Source organism: Chiloscyllium punctatum, chromosome 34 (assembly GCF_047496795.1).
Source record: "Chiloscyllium punctatum isolate Juve2018m chromosome 34, sChiPun1.3, whole genome shotgun sequence".
Lineage (NCBI taxonomy): Eukaryota > Metazoa > Chordata > Chondrichthyes > Orectolobiformes > Hemiscylliidae > Chiloscyllium > Chiloscyllium punctatum.
Window position 1 is genome coordinate 34209913 of NC_092772.1, and position 16451 is coordinate 34226363.

The following is a 16451-nucleotide window of genomic DNA, read 5'->3' on the forward strand; positions in this document are numbered from 1 at the left end:
TGTACAATAGAAAAATTAAGCAACACTTTTCTGAAGTGAAATTAACTCTTACAGCCATACAGAGGTGCAGCACGGAAACAGACCCTTCAGTCCAGCTCATCTATGCTGACTAGATATCATACATTAATATATAATCATATTTGCCAGCATTTGGCCCATATCCCTCTAAATCCTTCCTGCTCATGTTCCCATCTAGATGCCCTTTAAATATTGTCATTGTTCCAGCTTCCACCACTTCCTCTGGCAGCTTATTCCATACACACACCACCCTTTCTGTGAAAAAGTTACCCCTTAGGACCCTTTTAAATCTTTCCGCTCTCACCCGAAACATATGCCCTCCAATGCTAGATTCCGCCATCCTGAGGAAAATACCTGGTCTCTTTACCCTATCCATGCAGCTCATGATTTTAAAAATCTCTATAAAAGGTCCCCTCAGCCCCTCAGCCTCCAGGGAAAACAGCCCCAGCCTATTCAGCTTCTCCCTCCAGCTCAACCCCCCCCAACACCCTTGTAAAATCTTTATGAACCCTTTCAAGTTTCACAATATCCTTCGTATTTCAGGGAGACCAGAATTGCTTCTTCACACAAAAGATGATCCAATCTGGGACTCTGAATAACAGTGACCCTTTGTGGAACAATCAACTGTTAGATTAAAAAGTGGAGACTGATGAATTTCTGAACATGACAGTCCTTTAGATTTACACCCTATCATATTCACACTCACCACCAATACTCAGTTGCAGCTCCTCTGGCAGCATCGTCCAAACCCACAACCATTTCCACCAAGAAGGACAAAGATAACCAACACGAGAACACCACCCTCTACATCCCATCTTGTAAATATATTGCTATTCCTTCAGGACTACTGGGTCAAATTCCTGGGGCTCTCCCCCTGACAACACTGTGGGTGTCGCTATTCCAAGGACTGCAATGGTTCAAGAAGGCATCACACCCATAGATTGTCCAGGGCATAATATGAAGGGCTTTTGCCCGAAACGTCAATTTACCTGCTCCTCGGATGCTGCCTGACCTGCTGTGTTTTTCCAGGACCACTCTGATCTACACATCAACAATTAATGCTGACCTAGCCAACAACGTTCCACATTCCATGAGGAAATAAGCATCTTTGAAAGTTTACGTCTTCAAGAAACAGTGTAAGGAATGAAGGAGGGTACATGATTTTAGGACACACATCAGCATGGGCTCCACTGAATGCCAGAATGTGTCAAGGGTTAAATGCCTTACTCCTTTTATTCCTGGATGGTGGATCGCGAATTCAAACAGGAAGTCCACAAATCTGCTCCACCTTATCTTTTGCTCTCTCCATAGATAGTGTCAGACCTGTTGACTTTCTCCAGCACTTTGACCAAAAATGAAAACAAGCAGTGGCACTTTTGAAATTGTCAACAAATTTCAGTTAAGGTTGAAGGTCACGAATGTTTCTTGGGATGTGACCATCACTGGCTAAATCACAATTTATTGCCTCTTCCTAATTGCCATGAATAAAATGGTAGTTAAGTTGCTTTGTAAATCTCAGTAGTCCTTAGAGGCAGTGTTCTGGGCTCCCTGGTCATCGGCAACATCGTACCTGCATTTATTCTCCCTAGTCCTGTTGTTAGAAATTGCTGGGTTTCTGTGAGATCCCCCTCGTTCTTCTGAACTCAAGTGAATGTAATCCTACCTGACGCAGTCTCTTTCATACATCAGTTCGATGATACTAGGAATCAAATACTGGATTAGTGGTGCTGGAAGAGCACAGCAGTTCAGGCAGCATCCAACGAGCAGCGAAATCGACGTTTCGGGCAAAAGCCCTCCATTAGGAATAAAGGCAGTGAGCCTGAAGCATGGAGCGATAAGCTAGAGGAGAGTGGGGTGGGGAGAGAGTAGCATAGAGTACAATGGGTGAGTGGGGGAGGAGATGAAGGTGATAGGTCAAGGAGCAGAGGGTGGAGTGGATAGGTGGAAAAGAAGATAGGCAGGTTGGACAAGTCTGGACAAGTCAAGGAGACAGTTACTGAGCTGGAAGTTTGAAACTAGGATGAGGTGGGGGAAGGGGAAATGAGGAAGCTGTTGAAGTCCACATTGATGCCCTGGGGTTGAAGTGTTCAGAGGCGGAAGATGAGGCGTTCTTCCTCCAGGTGTCTGGTGGTGAGGGAGCGGCGGTGAAGGAGGCCCAGGACCTCCATGTCCTCGGCAGAGTGGGAGGGGGAGTTGAAATGTTGGGCCACGGGGCGGTTTGGTTGATTGGTGCGGGTGTCTCGGAGATGTTCCCTAAAGCGCTCTGCTAGGAGGCGCCCAGTCTCCCCAATGTAGAGGAGACCACATCGGGAGCAACGGATACAATAAATGATATTGGTAGATGTGCAGGTGAAACTTTGATGGAAGTGGAAGGCTCCTTTAGAGCCTTGGATAGAGGTGAGGGAGGAGGTGTGGGCACAGGTTTTGCAGTTCCTACAGTGGCAGGGGAAAGTGCCAGAATGGGAGGGTGGGTCGTAGGGGGGTGTGGACCTGACCAGGTAGTCACGGAGGGAATGGTCTTTGCGGAAGGCGGAAAGGGGTGGGGAGGGAAATATATCCCTGGTGGTGGGGTCTTTTTGGAGGTGGCGGAAATGTCGGTGGATGATTTGGTTGATGCGAAGGTTTGTAGGGTGGAAGGTGAGCACCAGGGGCGTTCTGTCCTTGTTACGGTTGGAGGGGTGGGGTCTGAGGTCTGAGGGCGGAGGTGCGGGATGTGGACGAGATGCGTTGGAGGGCATCTTTAACCACGTGGGAAGGGAAATTGCGGTCTCTAAAGAAGGAGGCCATCTGGTGTGTCCTATGGTGGAACTGGTCCTCCTGGGAGCAGATACGACGGAGGCGGAGAAATTGGGAATACGGGATGGCATTTTTGCAAGAGATAGGGTGGGAAGAGGTGTAATCCAGGTAGCTATGGGAGTGGGTGGGTTTGTAAAAAATGTCAGTGTCAAGTCGGTCGTCACTAATGGAGATGGAGAGGTCCAGGAAGGGGAGCGAAGTGTCAGAGATAGTCCAGGTAAATTTAAGGTCAGGGTGGAATGTGTTGGTGAAGTTGATGAATTGCTCAACCTCCTTGCGGGAGCACGAGGTGGCGCCAATGCAGTCATCAATGTAGCGGAGGAAGAGGTGGGGAGTGGTGCCGGTGTAATTACGGAAGATCAACTGTTCTACATAGCCAACAAAGAGACAGGCATAGCTGGGGCCCATACGTGTGCTCATGGCTACAGGACTAAATTGGTGCTGTTAATTCCAGACACAATACACCTTTCCTGAGGTGTAGTACCCAAAACCGAACACAGTTACTCCAGAAGGGACCTCATAAGAGATCTCAGCTCTAATATAAATTTTCACTCCTTTGGATTGAAGCCCTCATGACAAAGAGAAAATAACATGTATCTTTTTTAAAAAATTATTACTTTTATCAGTTTATTAACTTGGGCTTGTTGACCTTTCTGCTCTGTCACACATCGTAAATTTTTAAAATACTTACAGATTGATTAATCTTGGTGGAAGGACATCCTCACATACTTGAAAACATAATACTGCAGATACAACATGGCACAGTTGTTAGCACTGCTGCCTCACAGCGCCAGGAATCGGAGTTAGATTTCAGCCTTGGGCAACTGTCTGTGTGGAGTTTGCACACTTTCCCTGGGTCTGCATGGGTTTTCTCCAGGTGCTCTGGTTTCCTCCCACAATCCAAAGGTATTCAAGGGTACGTGAACTAGTCATGCTAAATTGCCCAGAGTGTTCAGAGATGTGTAGGTTAGATGCATTAGTCAAGGGAAATGTAAAGTAATATGTCAGGAGAATGGATCTGGATGGGTTATTCTTCAGAGGGCCAGTGTGGACGTGTTGGGGCGAATGGCCTGTTTCCACACTAAGGATTCTATGAATAGCTCTAAAAGAAGCTGGGGATCCTCCGCAGGTCTGCAAGCATCTGCAAACAGAGGAAAGGAGTTCATGTTTGAATTTTCAACACTGAAGAGACAGCTTGAAGTGTGAAAGCATGGGTGGAAGTGGAACAGAAGGCCAATTCATGGGAGTAATAAACGACAAGGGAAGCTCAACATTAAAAGGTGTTATCAAACACAACGTGGAAGGAGTGGTTACAGTTGTAGTGTCAAAGGCAGCCCTCATACTAGCTCCATCTGCTCTAGTTTTGTACAGTTTATTAATATCCCTTTGCAACTTGCTACTATCACCTGCATTGTCACCACTCTTAATTAGGCTAGCTACCTTTCTTTTCCTAGCAAACCAATTATAAATATACAGACAAGTTATGACCCCATTACAGGTCTCACCAATTTGAGAACATATCCACTGTCTGTATCCATAAGAGCAAAAGAAATAGGAACAACAGAACGCTGTTTGGCTTCATGAGTCTGCTCTGCCTTTTCATTGTATAATGGCTGATCTGACTCCTCCAATCAACTTCCCTGCTCTTTCCCCATACTGATCAAGAATTTACCTCAGCCTTGAAAATGCTTAAAAATTCCATCCCTTCAACTTTCTGTGGTAGAGTCCCAAAGATTCAACCCTCAGAGAAGAAATTCCTCCTAATTCCAGTCTTAAAATTAACTCAGACTATAAAGACAATCAATCAATGATATTCTGCAAATTGGGAGAAAGTGAGGACTGCAAAAGCTACAGATCAGATGCGAGAGCATGGTGCTGGAAAAGCACAGCAGGTCAGGCAGCATCCAAGGAGCAGGAGAATCGATGTTTCAGGCATAAGCCCTTCATCAGGAATGAGGCTTGTGGGCCAGAGGGTGGGTTTGGGGAGTGGGGTGGGGGAAGGTAGCTGAGAATGCAATAGATACTCTCCTCGCAACCTGCTTTCCACCTGTTTTTGTGATGTCAGCAAATCTTTGGTCCAACTCACCCACGCTGACCAGTTATCCTAACCTAATCTAGTCCCATTTGCCAGCACCTGGCTCATATCACTTGAGACCTTTGCTATTCATATACCCAACCAGATCCCTTTTAGACACTGTAGTTGTACCAGCCTCCACCACTTCCTTTGGCAGCTCATTCTAGACATGCACCATTCTCGGTGCGAAAAAGTTGCCACTTAGGTTCCTTTTATATCTTCCCCCTCTCACCCTAAACCTATGAACTCACCCATGCAAGGGAAATTAATCTGTCTATTTATCCTATTGATGCTCATGATTTTATAAGGTCACCCCTCAGCCTCCAAGGCTCCAGGGAAAACAGCCCCAGCCTATTCAGCTTCTTCCTACAGCTCAAATCTTCCAACCCTGGCAACATCCTTGTAAATCTTTTCTGAACCCTTTCTGAGAATGTGCGTAGGCTCTAAGCAGGTAGGAAAAGAGTTGAGTTTGAGTTTTGTGAAACATGAGATTCAGCTGAGCATGACTCAGATCAGATAACTTACAGTTAACAATAGGGTTCTGGAGGCAAGGGTAATGGGTTAACAAGGTGGAAATACATTCAGTATGTAGAGCCATTTAACAATATTGGAAGCATTCAGTGTGCAAGGTCAGTTTAACAAGGTGAAAAGTATTCATATATGAAGGTTAAGGTTAAGAGTATTCATTGTGTAACAGCAGATGGCTTAATCTTTACTGTTAATGCTCGCTGATTGTAACAGTCACCCAATTAATATGTATGTTGCCTTACCTGGATGCTCCGCCCTGTAAAACGACTATAATTCTTTCAGAAACTGCTGTTCAAGAGAAAACCATGAACCCATGTCTCTGTGCATGAGTGATTGTTCCCTCTCCCTCCAGGGCCCAGAATAAAGACGAAGGAAGCAAAGCTACACTGTGTCTCTGAGCATTTTGCTTTGACTATGGGGGGAAAATAGGACGAGATTTCAAATTTCACAACATCCTTCCGAATGGAAGGAGACCAGAATTGCTTGCAATATTCCAAAAGTGGCCTATCCAACACCCTGTATATTTGCAACAAGACCTCTCAACTCCTATACTCAATGCTCTGACCAATAAAGGAAAGCATACCAAATGCCTTCTTCACTGTCCTATGTATCTGCAGTCGTCATTCTGAAAAAGGGCCACTTACACCCACTCACTGTTCATTAGCCAATTCCTTATCATTGTCAGTTGTCTCATCCAAACTTACAAGTCAAAACCAAAAGAATAAAGATTGAAAACTGGAGAACTGATAGTGAGTGGATACTGATTTCTGGTTAGACTTGAAGCTCGATGCATAAATCTTATTTCCAGATTATAGAAAGGGTACATAGGACAAGAGGGCACAAAGAGTGTAAAGGATATATAATTCTGCAATTCTACGATCTCTGCCTTGAAACAGAAAGGCTAACAAGTGAGCTTATAATAAAGATATGGTGGACGTGGGGACAATTAAGGTCAGTTAAGTGGTTTCAAATATTAAAGGATTTTTACAAAGTAATCTACTTCATTTCTACCACATTCAGCATCCATTGTCACCCTCACTGACTGCAGCAGTGTGCACGATCAATAAGATTCTCTGCAATAACATACCAAGGCTCCTCCAAAAGCACTTCCCAAACCCCATTACCTCCACCACCTTGAAGGATGAGGGCAATAGATACATGGGACACCACCACTTTCAAGTTCCCTGCTAAGACATAGGAGCAGAAATCAGGCCATTCAGCCTACCAAGTCTGCTCTGCCATTCAATAATAGCCGATAAGCTCCTCATCCCCATGCTCTCACTTTCTCTTCATCACCCTTGATCCCCATTCACAGTCAAGAAGCTGTCTCATCTTAACGACACTCAACAACCTGGCCTCCACACCCTCCTGTGGCAGTGAATTCCACAGATTCACCAGTCTCTGGCTGAAGAACCTTCTGCTATTCAAGATATTCACCAACCTGACTTAGAAATATATTGCTGGTTGATTGTGACTGGGTCAAAATCCTGGAACTTCCTCACTAATGACATGGTGGGTTTACCTACATCATAGACTGCAGCGGTTCAAGGTTAGCACCACCATTACAAGGGGCAACTGGGGACTAGAAACAAATGCTGGTTCCGCCAAGGATCCCACATCCCATGAATTCATTTAGGAACTATATAGAGGGGGGAAAAAGTGCTCCCACTTCAAGGAAAGGAGAGAAAAATGAAAGGGCATCAATAAATCCACGGGGAAACTCAAAACATTTCTTCAGGTTGGGAGAATGCGGTACTGCCCGTGTTAGGGACGGAAAGCATCTCATTTGTTGGGCGCGGGGAGGGAGGGGGGAAACTAGAGCGTAGATAATGTTGAATAAGGGAAGAGAGAAGTAACGCTGAGCGTGTTGCCGGAGGATCGAATGAAAGGGGGTTTTAATATGAAGTGTAAATCCGGCATGCCGCCTTTAACGAGCGCTGTCTTTTTTTTAATTTCACAAATGAATGAATTCCGTTATCGCCGCCTTGAGTTAAAAATCGAGTGCAAGTGATCCTGGGCGCAATTTGCGTACTCACCCTGGCGGTGCGGGTGAGGTCATTGAACTTCTTGCGGCACTGCAACCAGGTCCTGGGAGTGATGCTCTTGAGATTGACATAGAGTGCCACCTCCCTCCAGGCCTGGCGCAGGGTCTGCCTGGGCATCTTCCTGCCATCCGAAGGGAAGAGGACCTCCTTGTGGGCTCTCACCTGCTCCACCAAGACCTTCAGGGCGGCATCGCTGAACCTGGGAGCGCGGGGCTCCACCATGGCGTCCAGCTCGCTTCGGCGCCCCGCAAGGAGACCAAGTCCCCCGCGGCGGCACCGCTCCCTATTGTTGGTGCGGGTTTGTTGTTGCAAGCGTGAGCTTTAAACCAGCGCTGGGTGCGCCGGATATTGCTCGGGCCGGAACTCCCGCCCTGTAGCGCAGCGACCGGCGCAAGGGACGCCGCGCCAGCAGCGCCGCTTCCCATTGGCTGCTTCGCTCGGAGGGTGTGGGCCGCCGCGCGTGGGCCAGTCACACACAAAGGGAGGCCGTCCTTCCACCGAGGGGAGCAGCCAATGAGAAGGCGGCCCGTTCCGGGCGGCCGCTCGCGCCCGCACCGCGCCGCGCCAGCCCCGAAATTGACCAGCCCCCGGCGCAGCGGGATCTTGTCAGTTTCCCTCACCTGGCATCCTGTCAACCGGTGCTCACGGCGTTGGATCCTGCAGATTCATTCCCGCTGGGATCCCGTTGCCGGCAGCGTCACACCGAGAATCCCGAGTGCGGGAGGGGGCAATTACGGGGGGAGAATTCGCACTGCCCCTCTCCTGCTATCCCCAAATCTCACCAACCAGTGGAGACGGGGCCAAATGCTTGCTTCTCCCCTCCTTGGGATCTGGGGATCCTGGAGACGGGGCATGGGAAGGTTTACAGGATCAAATCCCAGGGATCCCCGAGCATGGCGTGCTCGGGGGTGAGGGGGGTAGGTATGTATGGGAGGAGTAGGTTCAGTAGATTCCGCAGCTTCCCTCTTCAGGGATTCACTCGCGGTTACGGGTAGATCCTTCAGCTTCACTCTGATCCCGAGGATCCCGAGCACGGTCGTGGCTTGAGGGGGAGGGTCACAGGGGCGGATCCTGAAGTGTCCCTGTCCTGAGATTTCGGAACTCTGGTGAGGATTGGGCGGGGTAGATTGCAGGAGCGGGTCCTGCAGCTTTTCATCTGGTCCGGGGGATCATGGACTGTTATAGGAATGGATCCTGCAGCCTATCTCCTGGTCCCCATGATGCCGAGGGGTGTTGCATTTGTGGGGCTGGGGGAGGGGGGGGGGGTGAATGGCCGGATCTGGACCAGATCCTGCAGCTTCACTTTTGTTCCCAGGGATCCCGAGCTGCGGGTGTTTAACAGGAGCACATCGCGCAGCTTCTCGATCGGTCCCGGGATCCTGGGGATGTTTTTTTCTCGTCAACCCGAGAGTATCGGCAGGTGCAGCGAATCGCGGGGGAGAGGGTGGATGCCTGAGGAAATCCAAGTTCGCATGAGTCCGTCTTTGCCCCACAATTGATTGACTCTGGGCGGGGCAGAAAGTGGGAGAGAGAAAGGGATGATGTGGACGGGACAGAAAACGCTGGAAAAAGAAGAGAATTGAGAGAGAGAGAAAGTGTGCGAGGGGGCAGCGAAATAACAGGCAAACGGACTGGAGAGGTACGACAAATGGGAGAGACAGCAGGTCAGGGAAGAGTTTAGAATAGAGAGAGTTGGGAGACAGAAAAAAAAGGAAGGAGTATTAGATAATGGGGGAAAGGGAGATAAAGAGATAGGAAGGGAGGGAGAGAGAGGAACGGCTGAATGAAAAGAGGAAGGTGTCTCAGTTCTACAAGAGAGTGACAGGCAGGGTAGAGAGAGTGGGAGAATGCGGGAGATGGGAGAAGAGTCAGGGAGGATGAGAGATGGAGGGTGCGTGAGAAGAGGTGCAGAGACTCATCAGGACAACAGAAGATTGGGGAATGAAGGGAGAGAAAGATTAGAGGTGGGTGTGAGAAGGAGATTAAGAGCAGAAGAGAGATGCAAAGACGGTAGGAGAGACAGAGAGATGCATAAGCAGTTTGGAGAGACAGGCAGAACACAGTAGGAGGGTGAGAGACATGGACAGATGTGTGATACAATGACTGGCAGGGGATGGGGGTTACAAAAGAGTGTGGAATTGGAAGATGGGGCATGGGAGAAAGAGAGAGTGAGGGAAAGATTAACAAGAGGTTAGAAGTTAAATGAAAAAGACTAGGAGTAGGAAGATAAAGAGTAGGTTGGAGAGAACAAATGTGTGCGGAAGACAGAGTAGGGAGGAAACACAGGAGAGAAGGTTAGACACAGACCAGCAAAGAAGTCGCAAGCATTCAGTGGGGAGGCGCAAGCATGTCTGTGCTGGTCAAAAACAGCCATCTAACTAGGTTAGATTACATTCCCTACAGTGTGGAAACAGGTACTTTGGCCCAACAAGTCCACACTGACCCTCTGAAGAGTAACCAACCAGAATCATCTTCCTCTGATTAGTTCATCTAGCACTATGGGTAATTTAGCACAGCCAATTCACCTGGCTTGCACATCTTTTGTATTGTGGGAGGAAACCAGAGGACCCGCAGGAAACCCACGCAAACATGGGGAGAATGTGCAAACTCCACACAGGCAGTCGCCTGAAGCTGGGATCAAACCTGAGTCCCTGTCACTGTGAGGCAGGACTGCTAACCACTAAGCCATTGTGCTGCTCCTATTCTGATCCCATTTTCTAAGACTTCCCCATACACTCGTTTGCTTCATCATGACAAGTGTACATATAAATACTTCTTAAATATACTTCTTAAATGTCATAAGACTTTATGTATCTACTATTCTTACAAGTAGTGATTTTCATATTCCCACCACCCTCTGGGTAAAAGCATTCTTCCTTCCATCACCTCTACACCTGTCTCTTAGCTAAGATTTGTGCCTACTGGTCATTGATCCCTCTATGAAAGAGACATTTTTCTTCCTGTCTATGCCTCTCATAATTGTACCCCTCTCAATCATCTCCCCTGTCAATGTCCTTTGCTCTAAAGACAATTGTCCCAGTCTATCCAATCTCTCTTCATGACTGAAACTCTCCAGGCCAGGCAACATCCGAGGGAAATCTCCTCTGCACCCTCCAGTACTATCATACCCCTCCTGCAATGTTGATTCAAGAATTACACACAGTATTCTAGCTGTGGCCAAATTCATGTTTGGATAGTTGATGAATGGTACAGGACCTTTGAGTTAAATAGTTTCTTTCTGAGCTTAAAAATCCCATGACATTATCACACTCAAAACACCAGACCAGGTATCATGCGGCGGGTCCTGATACGTCATGCACAAAATGCCTGGGCAAAATGGATCATTTACAAAATCAAAAACCCCTCCCACCCAACTCATGTCCTCTTCCATCTGGCAGAAGAAGTTTGAAAACTCATGCCAAAATATTCAAGAACAGCTTCTTCCCTGCTGTTCTCAGACATATGAATGGACCTCTCATATATTAGAGTTGATCTTTATCTGCACCTTCTCTGTAGCTGTAACATTATGTATGGCATTCTGTTCTATTACCATTCTATCCTAGATGAACACTTATTTCTTGGGATGGCAAAATGGCTCAGTGGTAAGCACTGCTGCCTCACAGTGCCTGGTGATTGTCTGTGTGGAGTTTTCAAATTCTTTCTGTGTCTGTGTGCATTTCCTTTGGGTGCTTCAGTTTCCTCCCACAGACCAAAGATGTGCAGGTTAGGTGAATTGGCTAGGCTAAATTGCTCATAGTGTTCAGGGATGTGTAGATTAGGTGTATTAGTCAGGGGTAAATGTAGGGGAATGGGTCTGTGTGGGTTACCCTTCAGAGGGTTTGCATTAGTAGTTGCACTGAATGGCCTGTTTCCAAACTGTTGGGATTCTATGACTACCCTGATGTACTTAGGAAAGGTGTGATTTGACTAGTTAGCACACAAAACAGTTTTCACTGTGTCGGGGCACATGTGATGATAATAAATCAAATCAATTCAACAGAGTTCAGATAGTTGGTCCTGGTAGATCACATGAGAAGCAACTAAAGAGGGATGGTAAGTACATTGAATAATAAACAGAAACCTACAGTGATTTACAGGTGATTATTTACAAACAATGTGAAGAGATAATCAATATATCCCAACTTACTCTTTGGAGGGTCGGTGTAGACTTGCTGGGCCGAAGGGCATGTTTCCACACCATAGGGATTCTAGTTCTAATTCCATTTATCATGCTAAAAAGAACAGAAGAGGTATTATATGATAAGTGCTGCTCACTAACAAGCAGAAAAAGGAGTGTAAAACAAATCCCAGAGTATCAAATGCAAAACATCAGAACAGGAAGCACATGACAACTTCCAGTACATCACAGCAAAAGCATGATATAGAGATCATACAGTAAGGCTTGATGGTCACATGATGAACTCAAGATGAGGGATTAGATAGTAGTTAACATTAAATCATATACAGATTATAGAGAACAGGGATCAAAGAGCATGAGGTAATGCATATTAGAGCAGACACCAGAACAGGAGCCATGCAGCAGTTCCTAGTGGAACATTCACAAACTCCAGAACACATGGCAGACCATGTGTGTCTGCTAATCAAACACAAAATGAAAGACCTTGGAGAATGCAGCATCTCATTGTTGATCACACACAAAAAAAAAGACCAGCAGGACAGAGATCACAGAATAAATCTCAAAACATCTTACACGAACATGAGATTTGGGAAGTAAAGCAGGGGACAATAGATAAAGCAATAACAACCAGGAGAGCAATAAAAGGGCAGTACATGGACCATAGAGCAGATTTGGGCACATTACAACTGTACACCAGAACATAAATCTTGCAGTTGGTCCCAATACATTACACTTTACACACCATAACAGGAACATTAGACACATCTCATTACGTTCCACATAATACACTAGAACAGGAAACATAAAGTAGGCTGCAGTGCATTACATACTACACCAGAAAAGATATCACACAATCGATCTCAATACATTATGCACTGTCAACTAGGTCAGAAATCATAAAGCAGATTCCTATATTATATGCTACATTCCAGAACAATAAACATTGAGAAGCTCCCAGTAGACTACACATTGCATGCCTAGATAAGAATCAAGCAGCAGATCCCAGTAAAATACACAATATGCAACAAAACAGCTTTCCGACAGCAGATCCCTGTAAATAACATATTATAGAGACCAAGAATCGTGCATCTGATCCAATTAGGTTACACACCATATATCAGAACAGGAATCAGAGAGCACCATAGGCTGTACACCAAGCTAGGAATTGTACAGCAGATCATAGTAAGTTTCACATGATACACTAGGCCCTGAATCATAGAGCAGATCCCAGAGCATCACATATTATATACAAGGGCAGGAACCACCAACCCGATTCCAGTATATTACACATAATAATCCAGACCAGGAATCATACGGCATCTCCCAGTGCATTAGTCAATATATGACAGAATGGGAATTGTGCAACATACCTCAGTATGTTAATCACTTGATGACAGAGCTGAAATCATACAGCAGATCAGTGGACATTATACACTGTACACTAGAACATGAACTTTACAAAAGATCCCAGTACCTAAAATGCTGAGTGCCATAACAGGAATCATTCAGCAACTCTCAGGAGATTGTACACTGCTTGCTTGAATGGGAATCACACATCGGGTTCCAATACATTATGCATGATGCAAATTGACAAGAATCATGCATCAGATCTCAGTAAGTTACACACATACACCAGAACAGGAATTATGTGTCAGATCCTACTATTTATCCACCACATAACAGAACAGCAATTGTATAGCAGATCAAGAATCATAGAGCAGATCCCAGGACATCACGTACGACAGACAAGGACAGGAATCATGGAACATAGAAAAATACAGCACAGTACAGGCCCTTTGGCCTTCGATGTTGCGCCGATCCAAGCCCACCTAACCTACACTAGCTCACTATCCTCCATATGCCTATCCAATGCCCGTTTAAATGCCCATAAAAAGGGAGAGTCCACCACTGCTACTGGCAGGGCATTCCATGAACTCACGACTCACTCAGTAAAGAATCTATCCCTAATATCTGTCCTATACCTACCACCCCTTAATTTAAAGCTATGCCCCCTCGTAATAGTTGACTCCATACGTGGAAAAAGGTTCTCATGGTCAACCCTATCTAAACCCCTAATCATCTTGTACACCTCTATCAAGTCACGCCTAAACCTTCTTTTCTACAATGAAAACAGCCCCAAGTGCCTCAGCCTTTCCTCATATGATCTTCCTACCATACCAGGTAACATCCTGGTAAACCTCCTCTGCACCCGTTCCAGTGCTTCCATATTGTTCCTATAGTATGGCAACCAAAACTGCACACAATACTCCAGATGCGGCCGCACCAGAGTCTTATACAACTGCAACATGACCTCAGGGCTCCGGAACTCAATTCCTCTACCAATAAAAGCCAGTACGCCATATGCCTTCTTCACAGCACTATTTACCTGGGTGGCAACTTTCAGAGATCTGTGTACATGGACACCAAGATCCCTCTGCTCATCCACACTACCAAGCATCCGACCATTAGCCCAGTACCCCATCTTGTTGTTACTCTTACCAAAGTGAATCACTTCATACTTGCCTACATTGAACTCCATTTGCCACCTTTCTGCCCAGCTCTGCAGCTTATCTGTATCCCGCTGTAACCACATCCTTCCTAACTGTCAACAACTCCACCGACTTTCGTATCATCCGCAAACTTGCTCACCCAACCTTCTAGCCCTTCCTCCAGGTCATTTATAAAAATGACAAACAGCAATGGTCCCAAAACAGATCCTTGCAGAACACCGCTAGTTACTGCACTCCAAGATGAACCTTTACCATCAACTACTATCCTCTGTCTTCTTCCAGCCAGCCAATTCCTAATCCAAACCTCCAACTCACCCTCAATGCCATACGTCAGTATTTTTTTGCCGTAGCCTATCATGGGGAACCTTATCAAACTACTAAAATCCATATGCACCACATCTACTGCTTTACCCTCGTCCACCTCCTTAGTCGCCTTCTCAAAGAATTCAATAAGGTTTGTGAGGCACGACCTGCCCTTCACAAAACCATGCTGACTATCCTTGATCACATTATTCCTGTCCAGATATTCATAAATCCTATCCTTTACAATTCTTTCTAAGACTTTGCCCACAACAGAAGTGAGACTCACTGGCCTATAGTTACTAGGGTTATCCCTACTCCCCTTCTTGAACAAGGGAAACACATTTGCTATCCTCCAGTCTTTTGGCGCTATTCCTGTAGACAACGAGGACATAAAAATCAAGGCCAATGGCTCTGCAATCTCCTCCCTTGCTTCCCAGAGAATCCTAGGATAAATGCCATCAGGCCCAGGGGACTTATTATTTTCAACCTTTCCAGAATTTCCAACATCTCTTCCCTACATACCTCAAAGCCATCCATTCTAATTAATTGTGACTCAGTATTCACATCGGCAACACTGTCCTGTTCCTGAGTGAATACTGATGAAAAGTATTCATTCAGTGTCTCCCCAATCTCTTCAGCTTCCACACGCAACTTCTCACTACTATCCTTGACTGGACCTATTCCTACCCTAGTCATTCTTTTATTCCTGACATACCTATAGAAAGCCTTTGGGTTTTCCCTAATCCTACCAACTAAGGACTTTTCATGTCCCCTCCTTGCTACTCTTAGCTCTCTCTTCAGATCCCTCCTAGCTACCTTATAACTCCCAATCGCCCCAGTTGAACCTTCATGCCTCATCTTTACATAGGCCGCCCTCTTCCCTTTAATAAGGGATTCCAATTCCTTATTAAACCACGGCTCCCTCACACGACCCTTTCCTCCCTGCCTGACAGGTACATACTTATCAAGGACACTCGATAGTTGCTCCTTGAACAAGCTCCACATATCAATTGCGCCCTTCCCTTGAAGCCTACTTTTCCAAGCCACGCATCCTAAGTCATGCCTCACCGCATCATAATTTCCCTGCCCCCAGATATAACTCTTGCCCTGCAGTGCACACGTATCCCTCTCCATCACTAGAGTAAAAGTCACCGAATTGTGGTCACTGTCCCCAAAGTGCTCACCTACCTCCAATTCTAACACCTGGCCTAGTTCGTTACCCAGAACCAAATTCAGTATGGCCTCACCTCTTGTTGGTCTGTCTACATATTGTGTCAGGAAACCCTCCTGCACACATTGGACAAACACCGACCCATCTAACGAACTTGAGCTATAGCTTTCCCAGTCAATATCTGGAAAGTTAAAGTCCCCCATAACAAGCACCCTATTACTTTCACTCTTCTCCTGAATCATCCTTGCTATCCTCTTTTCTACATCTCTAGGACTATTAGGAGGCCTGGAGAAAACTCCTAACAGGGTGACCTCACCTTTCCTATTCCTAACATCAGCCCAAACTACCTCAGATGGCGAGTCTTCATCCATCGTCCTTTCCACCACTGTAATACTATCTTTGACAAGCAATGCCACACCTCCCCCTCTTTTACCCCCACCTCTGACCCTACTAAAACATTTAAACCCTGGAACCTGCAACAGCCAATCCTGTCCCTGTTCTACCCATGTCTCCATAATAGCCACAACATCGAAATCCCAGGTATCAACCCACGCTGCAAGTTCACCTACCTTATTTCATATACTTCTTGCATTGAAGTATACACACTTCAAGCCACTTTCCTGTTTACAGGCACCCTCCTTTGAGATAGATGCCATGTTCCTAACCTCCCTACACTCCAGGTCCTGCACCCTGAAGCTACAGTCTAGGTTTCCATGCCCCTGCAGAGTTAGTTTAAACCACCCCAAAGAGCACTAGCAAACCTCCCCCCAAGGATACTGGTGCCCCTCAGGTTCAGGTGTAGACCATCCTGTTTATAGAGGTCCCACCTTCCCCAGAAAGAACCCCAGTTATCCAGATACTGGAATCC

The 16451-nt window shown here is 46.2% G+C and overlaps 1 protein-coding gene across 2 annotated transcripts in view; it reads right to left on the bottom strand.

Moving 5' to 3' along the window:
• Nucleotides 1–7822, bottom strand: part of LOC140458793 (uncharacterized) — a 39836-nt gene extending 32014 nt beyond the window's left edge. The window contains exons 1-2 of one of the 2 annotated variants that reach the window (XM_072553431.1): nt 7453–7603; nt 3506–3955 (exon numbers count right to left, since the gene is read on the bottom strand). Coding sequence is in view for 1 of the 2 variants with exons in the window: in XM_072553430.1 (XP_072409531.1) it covers nt 7453–7683 (231 nt within the window). In the remaining variant the exon portion in view is untranslated. Of the gene's footprint in view, nt 1–3505; nt 3956–7452 lie in introns of both variants that reach the window. The other variant, XM_072553430.1, reaches the window with a different exon arrangement.
• Between the last annotated feature and the right edge of the window lie 8629 nt (nt 7823–16451).